Consider the following 13,264-nt stretch of genomic DNA (forward strand, 5'->3'; position numbering starts at 1 on the left):
CGACTGTTTAATGAAACATTCCATCTCAATCGTGGGGATTGCTTCCTGATTTTTCAAGTCATCTATGTTGTTCGCATCGATTAAAGGATATTGGAAAGTTTTGGAGTTCACTGTTAGAGTCTCACTGAAGATCATTTCAGATACGACATCAATTTTAACGCAAGGGACAGTCGGTTGTTTCCAATAAAACACATCACAGCGCATAATCTACTTTGAACCAGATTCACACATGGTAATAGCCTAGTGCAGCAATTTGTTTTGGAACCCTGATAAGTTGTGGTCTTGTCTAAGAACTTCGACAGACTGAAGCTTAGGTAAAATGTTTGTCTTCATATGTCATAGTCCAAGAAAATAACACTAACCAGTTGTATTAATGAGTCGAACTCCCAATAGTATAGTTATCAAAATGGAATTCTATATGAGCCGAAGTGAAACCGAGCCTATAGCAAGTTTACTCCGCAATCGATATCCGTATGATGACAAACTATTAACTTTAATTTCTTTCTTCTGCCTTGTGGCCAATTTTGTGGCTATTATTGTGGATACAAGGGCCTGAAATAATTGAATGTAACCTTGTAGATAGGACAAATGTGGTGATTTGCAGTAGGTCCACATAACAAAGGTATATACTTCAGTCAAGATGCAGTAACTATTCGAATAGATAAAATTATAGTTTCGGGCCGTGTAACAATGGTTAGGTCATGGTTATAGGACGGTCTTTGATATACAAGTACCAATATGATATCATATCTATAAAGATAACGCTATTTTAATCTGTTTACAGACTGAAGTTTAAGTTATTGATATGTACATGTAATATTTATATCTTACAGTGATTAACCAAGTGCTCAGGAGACACAATCACAACCACGTATTTCTTGTGTGCACTCACCTCCAGTATACATGTGGCAATGCGACCTGGCCATACTGAACACACTATATATGTAGCACTTCAAGTGTAGGCCTATGGTTAGTTTTATTATTCACGGACAAACGAGAATATCGGAGACACTCGACAACGACATGGCGATATATACTCTGATCATATCAGTTTGCATTCTGTGCGTTTCGTACTTGCTGTATCGACGCTCTAGTAAGTTGCCCCCGGGTCCTCCCGGGCTACCGTTCCTAGGGAACTTACCTGCTTTGTTTGTCTCTAAACGCGATATGCACGATGTCTTCACTTCATGGTCGAAGCAATACGGACCGGTGTTTAGTGTTCGTTTAGGAAGCTTAACCGCAGTCGTTTTGAACGATTTTCAGTCCATGAAGAAGGCCCTGGCCCACCCTAACCTACAAGACCGCCCCTTCTTGGATTACATGCTTGCTGTCCCGGGTGAAGGTAACGTGATGACATATTTGACAGTGTTGTAATATTTGTAACATGACAATTTCGTCTCTACGAGATATAACTATAGTGTAAATATCGCTCGGGCTGCAAGTTCTTCGTATGTCCGGATTTGTATTCATATATACAGACTCGAATTACGGTGCAGAGAAAACTGCTAACATGAATAACTGTAAAATTGATGGTTGAAGCCGAAATTTGCATCATTGTTGGTGTTAATGCTTTTTATGTAATTGGTGATTGGTTGGTTTGATTAGTTGATGAAGCTGCAGTTGTGGTTTGCTTTACATGTTTCACTAGTGAGGTGTAATCAATTAGTTCAGTTTAATCGAAGATACTGGGAGAGCTCTTTTACTTCCCTTCCTTTCCCTTCAAGCCTATACTTGCCATCGGCTCTCTTGACCAGCATAACTCTCTCAATTATAAAGTGAAGGTTCTGTCGATGATGACAGGTTGGTGAAGCTGCAGTTGTGGCTGGTTTAAATATATTTCACTAGTGAGGTATACTCAATTAGTTCAGTATATTCGAAGATACTGGGAGAGCTCTTTTTACTAATCTTCATTTCCTTCCACACATGTCTGCCATCGGCTCTCTTGACGAACATAACTTTCTCAATTATGAGAGGAAGGCCTATATAAAGGGATATAACACCATAATGATAGTGTCATATTAGTTTTGTATCTTCTACAGGCCTCGCAACTGCATCTGGAAGAGTATGGTTCCACCAGCGCAAATTTGCAGTGAACATCTTTAGAAATTTTGGTATTGGGAGGGCAAGCTTCGAGGATACACTGAGAGGAGAAGCAGCGCATTTAGTGGAGGCGATAAAAGGTAGAGAAGGGGGAAGCTTTGATCCGGAATACCTCATTAACAATGCAATATCGAACGTGATATGTCTGGTCATCCACGGACGCAGATTTGACTACAATGATGTAAACTTCCAACAAATATTGCAAGCTTTTAAACGCAACATGGAACTAGGTTTAATTACCGGCATATCAACAATGATACCTTTATTGAAGTACTTCCCATTAGGTGCAGTTAAGGAAATACTAAAGAATGTGAAAGTGATCGAGAAGTTCACAAAGGAACTTACAGATGGGCACAAGACAAAGTTGGAGGAGGATGATAACAACGTGAAGGATTTCACAGATGCCTTTTTGGTTGAAATGAAAAATGCCAAGAAGAAAGACATGGAGGATGTTTTTAACGATCAAAATCTATTATGGGTGATCGGTGATCTGTTTGCAGCTGGTACGGAGACTAACACTAATACAATACGCCATGCATTGATGTATCTGCTACACAATCCGGCCGTCAAACGAAAACTCCAAAACGAGTTGGATTCAGTAGTTGGCAGGGATAAGATGCCAAGGATATCTGACAGACCCAATTTGCCCTACACTGAAGCATTTATCGCAGAATGTCTCAGAAAGACATTGTCTACCATCACGCTTGCCCATACAGCGTCCAAGTCGGTTGAAATCTTTGGTTTTACGATTCCGAAAGGAGCGATGATTGTTCCCAACTTGAACAGCATCATGACAGATGAAAACATTTGGTCGAAACCTGAGGTATTTCAGCCGGAAAGATTTCTGAAAAATGGAAAATTTTCAAAGCCGGAAGAATTCATCCCTTTTGGTATTGGTAAGTATATAGCCTATATCGTATTGGTATAATTTTGAGTGATGCAAACAAAGTTCGGCGGGAGAGTTGGAGAGAGGTAAAAGTCTAACACGACCCGCAGTTCGTCAAAATATATATCCAAATTAGTCGATTCAGTCATCGTTTATGAGCTTCGAACTTCAGAGTATATACAATCTCCAAATCTATGCAGGTACATTGTCGTACCTACCGAAATATCCGTCAATGTGTAAGATATAAGTTTGAGGTGATAGCCTGGCAACAATAATATCACTATATATGATCGTCGCGACAACGGAGAAAATGTGTCTTTTATTTGTATGTTCTAGAAAATGATAATGTTGATTGTTGATGCTGCAGTTCGCGATGAGGTAGCCAAGTATACAAATGTGCGGGACCTAACAGGTAAACAATCAAAACAAGGTAAGACTTTTAGAAAGTCTTAAGAGAGGGAAGGAAAATGCCAAATATTCAAGGCCTCGAACCCGTAGCGGGGCTGGGATTTGGTGTGGAGTGGACAATGACCGGCTAATCTATAAAGCTCACAGCAATTATTTTCTCCCGGGACTTTCTCGCTTTGGTCTGATTGGTACTTCCATGCACCCGAGCGAGGTCTCTGATGTAACGGAAACTGTGGCTTCTGTAAACCCACAAAGGCAATACTTTATAGACAATCCATGGAGTTGAAAATCTCATTTCAAAGTTATAAACCGTGCACAGGCGCTTCACGTGTATGTATAGGTGCTTAGTTTCAATTATGTTGGTTGTCATGGTGAAGTTCTCAATACGCGTTACGCGGAATAATTCTGACAATTTTGACCTTTGATCATAATATGCCTGCACCTATAGATAAAGCAATTCATAATCTTACCTCCTGTAAGAATACAACATTTCATGTTCATTTTCACATGCTACAAACTAAATAACAAACTAAATAAACAAACAAAAGCACAACAACAACGAACAAAGAAACAGTTTGCTTACCTCCATGGTTCTATACAGCGACCTTTGATCGCTGATGCTACAACGCCTTCTCTCAACTTAGGAGCACAACCGCCCATGCCCAGGTGTATAAACTCATTAAGTTTAACGAGCTTACATTTTAGGAGCAGTTTGTGTCACATCCCCAATGTAGTTCTACCCCCCCCCCCCCCCCGCAATTTATTTTATTACCTATCAAGAATCTTACGACTCCCTGATTTTTAAGATTGTTAATAGTTTGAAACAGGAAAGTATCCAACTGGTGTGTATATGTTTGATTACATAGATATGATTATTATATAATAATTGACAATTTATGATTTGTATTTGTATTTTGTACATTTATATATTTTTACTAACCACTTTCAGGTCGTCGAGTCTGTTTGGGGGAACAATTCGCAATGATGGAACTTTATATATTTATCACAACGCTTCTTCATCGCTTCGATATTCTTCTCCCGGAGAACAAAGAACTCCCATCATTGAAATGCGCTGTTGGATTTACTGTCAAACCACTGCCATTTGAAATGCGATTCGCGGAAAGAAGTTGAAGCCAATTTCGAAACCAAATAGTGGACCATGTGTTTGCGTCTCTTGTTAAACTGTAACCGACATTTGACAACATAAGGAATACACAGCACAGCGCTACAAAAAAAAAAAAACATTTCAGCTGGAAGTATATACGGTGATTCCCTTGCGGGAGCGGCTGAGCCGGAGGTACAGGGAACGTGTTCCCCTCCCCCGCTGCAGTGACAAGCCTCAACAATGCCCCATTTAGAAATACGAAGTGCCCATTTTAAGAAGAAGTAACTGTTTCTCCGTGGAATAAAAGAAGAGCCTTATATGTTATATAAAACTTCTCTTTAAAAAAAAAAGCGTAATTAAAAAGTGCCCTTTCTGTCAGTGTATAACGGCATTCAAAACTGTGGCGTTGAATGCACAGACGGTCCAAATTGCGAAGAAACTTTGTAGTTTGCCATCTCAAATCAAAGTCACATGATGCCCAACTGCCCCTCGAAGGTTGTGCTCCCCCACCCACCAACCAACCTACCCACCCAATGCCACCCCCCCCCCCTTGCCAACCTGAAAATTGTTCCATCACCCATTATCAGATGTGTCTCATGTGTGTGATATGGGGTAAGTGGAGTCCGATTAGATATTGAAATCAACACGAGCGATTAATTAATTTGCATTTGCAGTTAATAATCAAACAACAAACACAGTAACCAATGAACTTGCCAGAGACGGATCCAGGACTTAAAAAAGAAAAGAATTGGGTGTGGTCCTTAGGTCATTGAAACCGACTCCGATGTCTTTCCCTAGGAAAACAAATGAAATTGCAGACGTGAAATAGTGCATTCTGAAGCATATTTAGGTTATCAAGTATGTTTACATGCAAGGTTGTGCTAATAAATACCTTCTTTTTGTTGTTGGCTTAGTAAAGGAAGGGCTCCTGAATACAAGCATGCTTGGGAAGGGAAATCACCTTAACTTATACTACTTCTTTTTCTTTCTTTCTTTTTCTTGAGACTCTTCTTCCTGGAAACAAGACTTAACTGCATTAATTATAATTTATATATTAATATAATTGTCAATTTGTAACAGCAAAGCTTCTTCATTTACCTCATCCTTGTCACCTGCGATTCACATTTTAATGAGTTCATTCAAGGAAAAATAACAGAAGAGGAAGCAATTGCCCAAGTTTCCTCACTGGGACACTAAAGCGTCTAATTTAACCTCAGTCGTAAATGTGTGGAAATATGATTATTTATATGTTGTCCTGAACTAGGAAACCCTAACTTAAGCTTCAAAAATAACGCAAAGTATCAGACACAATCATACCAGTTTCATACGGATTAGTCCCTGACACCTGTAATCCTGTTCCAAAGACGTTATTTTCACGCGAGCGTGGTGTCTCCACAGGTGACAAATTCAACCCTACATTGGTCCAACTCCTGCCCCCCCCCCCCCCAACACCCTTCCCAATCTTAAACCTGAGAAGGTGTCCTCTTTTATGATATTTCGAACATGCTTTTGTTTAAACAATACAAGTATTTTATTGTCCTTTTGTATTTGCCTCTGTAGAACTAATTAATTTAATGTATATTAAAGTTGATACCGTATACGCATAGGCTTCGCAGACATGTTTACTGTCCCAAGAAGATTACTTGTAAATGCAATAGAACATTGTCGAATTAATAACACAGTAATAATATATTAAAGAGTAGACATATATGGAGCTTTTCTTTTACTCAAAAAGTTAATAGTTTTGGAATGTTTGAAACAGAAGTGTGATTTGTAGTATCACATCAACGTAACGCATGACGTGACTGTTGCTGTCCGTACGTCATTACATTCTTTCTTTCCTGTAACTTTCCGATATAGCGCCCTCGTTATTTCGTATCAGGCCCATTTGTCGTTTCTATGAAATGAATTCATCCTATTGAAAATTTCAAAAGCATGGGAAGGAATTTAAAATATATGTTAGGCGCGATGCATAATTTGACCCACCATTATAATCAACAAATGTAGATTCACTATTAAGGCATCCACCCCCACCCCTCCCCTGAATTGGTTGGGGTATCCAGATTACATGCCTTGGTCAAACTACGTCCAACAGAGCCGGAGTAAGAATTTGCTAGTAGGTCCCCTTGGCTACAGGTAGGCTACTGTGAGGGCCCGAGTAATATCTTCACAAGAAAGTTTTTTTTAATTAAATTCATTTCTACAAAGCTAACAATTAAAATTCAAACATTTACTTTGCGTTATGTCTTGGAAACAAATTTCTACAAACATTAGAAAATGTACGAAGTCGTCTAATCGAGTAGCAGCTACTCAACGTTGCAGTGAGGTACTGTATAGGCTTAGGACTAGCGCACACCTAGCTATATGCCTAGTACTATAGCTAGTACTAGCTATATATATATAATTGAAATCGTAATGAGCTGTAAAATCCAGAACAGTGAAAAAACTTCCAGCCTCCACCGAACCCGGGCGTCCCGCTTTATATGCGGACACCCTAACCACTAGGCTATGGATGCTGATTGCATGTCCAGAGGTTCGAACCGGTAAGGAAAGTCGTAATTCCGCTGTAAGCGTTTGTCACCTGTATCGAACAATACTAGTTCTGTTTTGGTGAGATATTTTGCCTCAAGTTAGCTCAAATCCGGGAACGGCATAAAGCACATTATTCCTAAGAATAAAATTGGCCAAATACTATACAAAGATGGGCATCGGGTTAGGGGGAGAAGGACGGATGATTTTTGTTTGGCTGATGTATGTTCTATAACTAACATAGATACTGAATAACCGACATTACGAAATCTTCCGCCTCCAACATTTTGTCCATGTTTTCCCCAGGCCGCGCTGTTACATATTTCCATCGATTTTAACAATCATGAGGCCTATAGTATCCATTCTTTATCGGAATTATTATGAGGTTTTTCTTTAAAGAAAATATATGGCTTTTCTGTCAAGTGTTTGTCATTAACATTATCTTAGTTAATTGTTTTATTGTATTACAGTGGTAGCCTACTCTAAGCCTTTACAATTTCTAAATTTACTCAAGTGGTATACCGTATTTAGTTTTATGTCGTATGTTATCGTCAAGAGCCTCGTTCAAGTTATACAGTAACACCGAGACTGAAAGGATTCCTTGTGATTTCGGTGGTAAATATTAACTTCTAATGACTATCTTGATTAAGGCATCACGACAAACCGTTATGAAGCTCTCATATCATTCATTAGTAAAAACAATTGTCACGTGTCCTCGTTTTTTTAGTACAATTAAGTATCTCAATACAGCGAATATAAATATCGCTAGTAGGCTAGTTAACTAATTAGATGTCCTACCGACGCCCGAAGAAGCAACGTCGCTACTTTCAAGTACGCGCGGAATTGAACGTTTACGGTCAGGACACAACCGTCGGAGTTTGAAGAAGGATCAGAAAGCAATATACTGACGGTATGTATATGTATATATATATATATATATATATATATATATATATATATATATATATATATATATATATATATATATATATATATATATATATATATTGTATATGTATATATATATATATATATATATATATATAGCGGAAGGCCCGTGGTTCGAGTCCCGGTGGAGGCTGAAAGTTTTTTCACTGTCTTGATTTTCCAACTTATTACGATTTTCATTTATATATATATATATATATATATATATATATATATATACATACATATATATGTGTGTGTGTGTGTGTGTCTTCGTTATACAGTATATACAAATATCCCTAACGTAGAGGGCATTCGGCCTGCACAGCTTTCAAACCGAAACGTGGCAAAACCCCCACGAAGAAAGAATTGGCCGAATTGATGCAACTTATCTTGACCGGCAATAATCTGGTATTTGGCAACAAACACTACCTCCAAATTCATGGCACCGCAATGGGTACCAAAATGGCACCGTCTTTTGCGAACATCTTAATGGGAAACCTCGAGAAAGAATTGCTATCTAGACAAAACTTGAAACCACACACGTCGTTACGTTTTATTGACGATATCTTTATGATATGGACCCATGTTGAGGCAAATCTAAAACTCTTCATTGATGACATAAACTCGTTTCATCACACTATCAAATTTACTGCTGATTTTTCTGGACATGGCGTTCACTTCCTGGACACCACTGTGACCCTATACAAAATGGTTCACTCAAAACAGATATGCATCTGCATATATGCATATATATATGCATATATGCATACGCATATGCATATACATCAAGTGCCTAGCCACGTGAAAGTATAAAAATTAACTTTGTGCAACTTCTTGTGTTCAGATCTTTCGGGCTGGCAACGGTGCCAAGATGTGTGCATTACCGTTGGGCTAATGTGCACGGCACGCCTACATACGATAACTGTGAAGTTCTAATTACAATAAATTACTATAAAATAAAGAAAATTGGATGTTATTAACGAAAAAAATTGTCAGTTAATAATTAAAGACTACATCGTCTGTACTGTTTACTGTTCCCAAGTTTTGATACCTTGAGGTACAATAACATTTACTGCAGAAGAATTTACACTTTATTATTAGCTTGGATATCATCTATTGGTGAGTAGGCTTGCTTTATTTCTTAAAATTGTCGACTAAATTTCATAGTTTGGTCAAGTAGGTGTTTTATACAACGAAGTACACTTTTTCCCAAGATTACATTTAGCCTGTTGCATCAGATGGAAAAAAAGTACATCTGTTTTTTTCGGCGTTCAGTAGTGCTGTGAAGATCTTTTCGTCTGCTATGTTAGTGGTCTGGAATGTCCCTGAGCTCAAGTAGGTACATGCACAAATCAGTATATTACGTACGTTACATGCATGCCAACCACAACTATTTCTATTTGTGGTACTACGTTGCGTATGTATTCTATGAAATGCACTTTAGGCACGAAAGAACTAGCGTTGAGATAATTAATATATTATAACACCAGCCGCTATCGATGAATTTAGCGTATGACAGTGATAATGATTGTAACTAAAATAGGCCTATGTCATGTACGAGACTTGGTGTATCGACGTCGACGATTTCATCGAAACATTTGTCAAGATTGGTATGATCTTTTGTTCGGGTCCTCTCAAATCTTCTCACTAAGTTCGGCCTAACATTAGTCATTATGAAGGCTAGGTACCCAGCTTAGGCCTACGTTAGGCTGCTGCATCCTATGTTACTAGGTTGTAATAGACTTGGCCTTAGAAAAGTTAGAGGCTACAATAGCTACGTTACTTACTACAGTATTTAGGTTTCCAATATGGTAAAAACATCACAACAAATCGGGAAACATTACATACTAACCCTAACATTATCTATGATCTAAGCCAAAAGTTCAGGCTGTGGAAATAAAATATAAAAAAGATAATGTAGGCTTAGCTTGATCAAATTTGAACTTGAAGAGCCTTGGAAAAGTTGGCAGGCTATGCTTAAGACCTACATAACATTAAAGGATACAGACTATAAATTGTAAAATTATGTCAAAAACATATTTCATTTTTAACAGTGAATGATAAATCTCCCATAGCAATACTATATTCTAAGGAAGTAAAATAATTTAAAGTAAGATAAAGAGTCGAGTCATCTTTCAGGAAATCCCTCAGGCCTAAGTCGTGTTTGTTACTATAAGTGTTACGCCTAGGCCTACTGTACCGGCCACCCCAGTAACACAGTTAAAAATACATGATGTATACTATTTGGACTATATTTCTTAAATTGCCATTTTAGGTGAATTCATAAAATTTGAGAAATTTGTCATACCTCTGTTGTTTTAATAGTCTGGTATATTTAAGTAAGACAGAAGGATCAGCAGTTAAATAGATTAACAACGCGCCCTCAAGGGCTCTATTCAAAAGCTTTCACACTGAAACCTAAAGCTGCTGTAACTTGTAAAACTGAGGCCATTGAAAATTTCAACAATAAACAAATTAAAGCAAAGGTAAAATCCATAGATCTGGGGAATGAACATACTTTTTGGCTTGGGAAATCTTAAATATTGCTAAACCAATTAGCCAAGAAATTATTTCAAGGTAATTGATTCAATCAATTCACCATCAAATGTGATGCTAAATTCAAGGGTATTGTTACTAGCTGTTGTGTCAGTCCTCCTTATTCTCTTACGAAAGGCTCAATGAAAAATTTCTCATTGAAATCACAACTCCTACAGCCAAGTTTGTATGTGATACTATTTGAGAAATTATCCACGCCCAAATGTTTCAACTTTTCTCACAAACATGTTTTTAAAACATTATACTTTCATAACCATTTATTGCTGATTTCCAAATCGAGGTACCCTTAATCTGTGTTTCTAAGTCATTGGTGTTAACTTCGACTAAACTGTACAGTATTGTATGTGAAACCTTGGTCACGTGGAATGTCTATCCACGTTTCATTCCTATCAGTTCAAAGGGGATTGTGATTGTCTATATCCTGAATATGAGAATCCTACAATTCCTAAATTAATACAATGGCTTCTTTCAGTTCCATTAGAAATTATCGCAAATGTTTCATGATGAAAGTATAGCAGAAAGGCTTTTAACATTATGATGAGAGCACAGTCATATTACATACAATCCTATTTGCAAACAGTGTTTATATACTTCAACACTCTAAAAGTAAGGCCCACCTGGAACCAAAGTGCAGTGTAAGTTGGTTCTTTACATATAAATGGAAGATCTATGCAAAAATTGGTTGCCAATTTGTTACAGGATCTCTTACAAATTTCTTAGGTTACTGTAATTTGGGGACAAAATTGCCTGACAGACTCCCAACTTTTTGAGAAAAAAAAAGGAAAAGGAAGTTAATGAGGGTTGTCAGTCTGGATATGTTTTGTACAAGTTTCTAAGTAGCCGATTTACACTGAAAATAGTTTCCTTGATTTTCTTCTTTTTTTTCTCTCTTTTTTTTTCCTTTTCTGTTTTCATATATCATGAAAATGACCATGGTATTGTTACTGAAATTAGTGCCAGTAAGTACTTAGGTTACTTGAGCAACTTCATCATTGAACAATGTTAACATTTATATCAACCCTATCAAAGACATTACAACAAGAAAATAAAGAATAGTAAAGGTAACCAGATATCCCAAATTTCTGGGGACAGTCCCTAATCCCCTGATCTAAAGAGTCATTGGAATTGCTCCCTGGTTATATTTACACTCCCCAGGATATCCCCAAATTTGAAGAAAGGCCCTGAATAATTTCAATTTGATTTTTCATATGACCTTAAAGCACATTTGTAGAAACAGCTTGGACTTAAGCTGTGATTATTTACAACATTTGAAACATGCAGTACAGCCTGCAAAATTTCAAGTACGAGTGATGTCATTTTCTTTTAAAGGATTGGTTCAGTTGTCACACATGTTTGTATTATATGAAAGAGGACAATAAAAGAAACACAATGGTGAAAAAACTGTTCAAATATCTTTTTCGGCTAAAGAGATATTCATGTGTAAAGTTTTATCAGATTGTGTAGAAACTGCTGAAAGCTGACTAGCTGTGATGTCACATCCTCACATTCCTGAAAAGTCTTTGTTTTTTTCTCTAAAATTTTTGTGAGATTTCATGACTTTCAACCAAAAGATATATCTGGAGATCTCAGATTTGTCAAAGGAAGTATTTGAGATTAAACAGCTGAAGAATTTTTGATTATATTATTTTCAAATGTGTTAAAAAATGTAACTAATTTTTAAAGAAATATATTCACAAATATTAAGGAAGTGAGGATGTGACGTCACACCCTCACAGTAAGTCTTTCTACACCAGTTGTTTTCAAGAAATGTTGATATCTTCAAAGTGTCGTATCTCCTTAACAGGGCATGCTATTATGGTAGTTTCTTCACTGTTGTCAAACACCTGAACCAATCCTTTAAGGTGAAATAGGGGGAAACAACACAAGTTAATCAAATGGAGTGCAATATGTGGTCATTCCATTTCCAAACAGTTTATTTATGTATACATACAGTATTTACACTAAGTCAGGATGTGTATAACCTTTCTTGTATTTTGTTGGACATCCACTGTTACTGTTCTTGAACAGAATTTCCAACTTGGTTGTCTTAAGGACAACTTACCTTAGCAATAGTTTTATTTCAAGTTAAAGCCATTTATTTCCATTTATATTGTTGCAAAAGTAGGAGACTAACTTGCGTTAAGGTGACATTACACACATGTCACACAAATTGTGTAGGTGTGGCAATTTCTACCAAAGATTCCATCATCACCTTCCTTGTTTGACAAGTCTGGTCTTGTGAAAGAAGAACATACAAAGCTACGAGGACTAGTTCAAACACAATGTACGTTCTTGTCCACAACCTCAAATGAGGTATTGTGAATCACACTTTTATTTGTGTACATATGGTGAAAACAACTTCAAAAACTTTTACGCGTGCAGTAAGTTTTATAATAACTAAGTCACTGTGCAAGATGGTTTCACCAAATGTACACAAGTGAAAGACGTCCACATTTCGGCAGTCAATCACTCTATCCATAGACTGTAAAAATATTGAATTATATGATGCAAATTTATAGGAAAATATCTACTCTTTTGTTATTTCTCTTCTTTTCAAATGAAACAAAACTAAACTCAGTCAGGCTTATAAACTTCTGTACATGAGATTCGAAAACTAAATCATAAAAAAAATCAATGGAAAATTTTAAGTATATTAACAAAGCATCTATTAGGCCTATACAATTAAATCTGTTTATTCATTCCCAATATGAAGTCTATATTCCTTCAATGGCAATATGTAGTCATATGAG

General features: G+C 37.0%; 2 protein-coding genes across 4 annotated transcripts in view; both read left to right on the forward strand.

Moving 5' to 3' along the window:
* Window positions 1–833: 833 nt before the first annotated feature.
* Window positions 834–7,796, forward strand: LOC139961058 (cytochrome P450 2J6-like). The gene is made up of 3 exons (XM_071959900.1): window positions 834–1,342; window positions 2,040–2,996; window positions 4,344–7,796. Exons 1-3 carry the CDS (start codon window positions 967–969, stop codon window positions 4,523–4,525), a joined length of 1,515 nt encoding a protein of 504 aa, XP_071816001.1. The 5' UTR covers window positions 834–966; the 3' UTR covers window positions 4,526–7,796.
* A 119-nt stretch (window positions 7,797–7,915) lies between these two features.
* The window catches only part of LOC139961057 (uncharacterized), a 40,041-nt gene continuing 34,692 nt past the window's right edge, over window positions 7,916–13,264 (forward strand). The window contains exon 1 of one of the 3 annotated variants that reach the window (XM_071959899.1): window positions 7,916–7,938. The gene's annotated coding sequence lies outside the window, so the exon portion shown is untranslated. Of the gene's footprint in view, window positions 7,939–8,818; window positions 9,078–9,326; window positions 9,569–13,264 lie in introns of those variants that run through there. The other 2 variants (XM_071959898.1, XM_071959897.1) reach the window with 2 other exon arrangements.

Source organism: Apostichopus japonicus, chromosome 20 (genome assembly GCF_037975245.1).
Source record: "Apostichopus japonicus isolate 1M-3 chromosome 20, ASM3797524v1, whole genome shotgun sequence".
NCBI classification, from domain to species: Eukaryota; Metazoa; Echinodermata; class Holothuroidea; order Aspidochirotida; family Stichopodidae; genus Apostichopus; species Apostichopus japonicus.

Excerpts from the sequence above, each read along its gene's own strand:
- LOC139961058 (XM_071959900.1), top strand. The coding sequence starts at position 967 with ATGGTTAGTTTTATTATTCACGGACAAACGAGAATATCGGAGACACTC. Across the intron at positions 1,343-2,039 it reads GCTTGCTGTCCCGGGTGAAG|GCCTCGCAACTGCATCTGGA; the intron begins GTAACGTGATGA and ends TATCTTCTACAG. Across the intron at positions 2,997-4,343 it reads ATTCATCCCTTTTGGTATTG|GTCGTCGAGTCTGTTTGGGG; the intron begins GTAAGTATATAG and ends AACCACTTTCAG.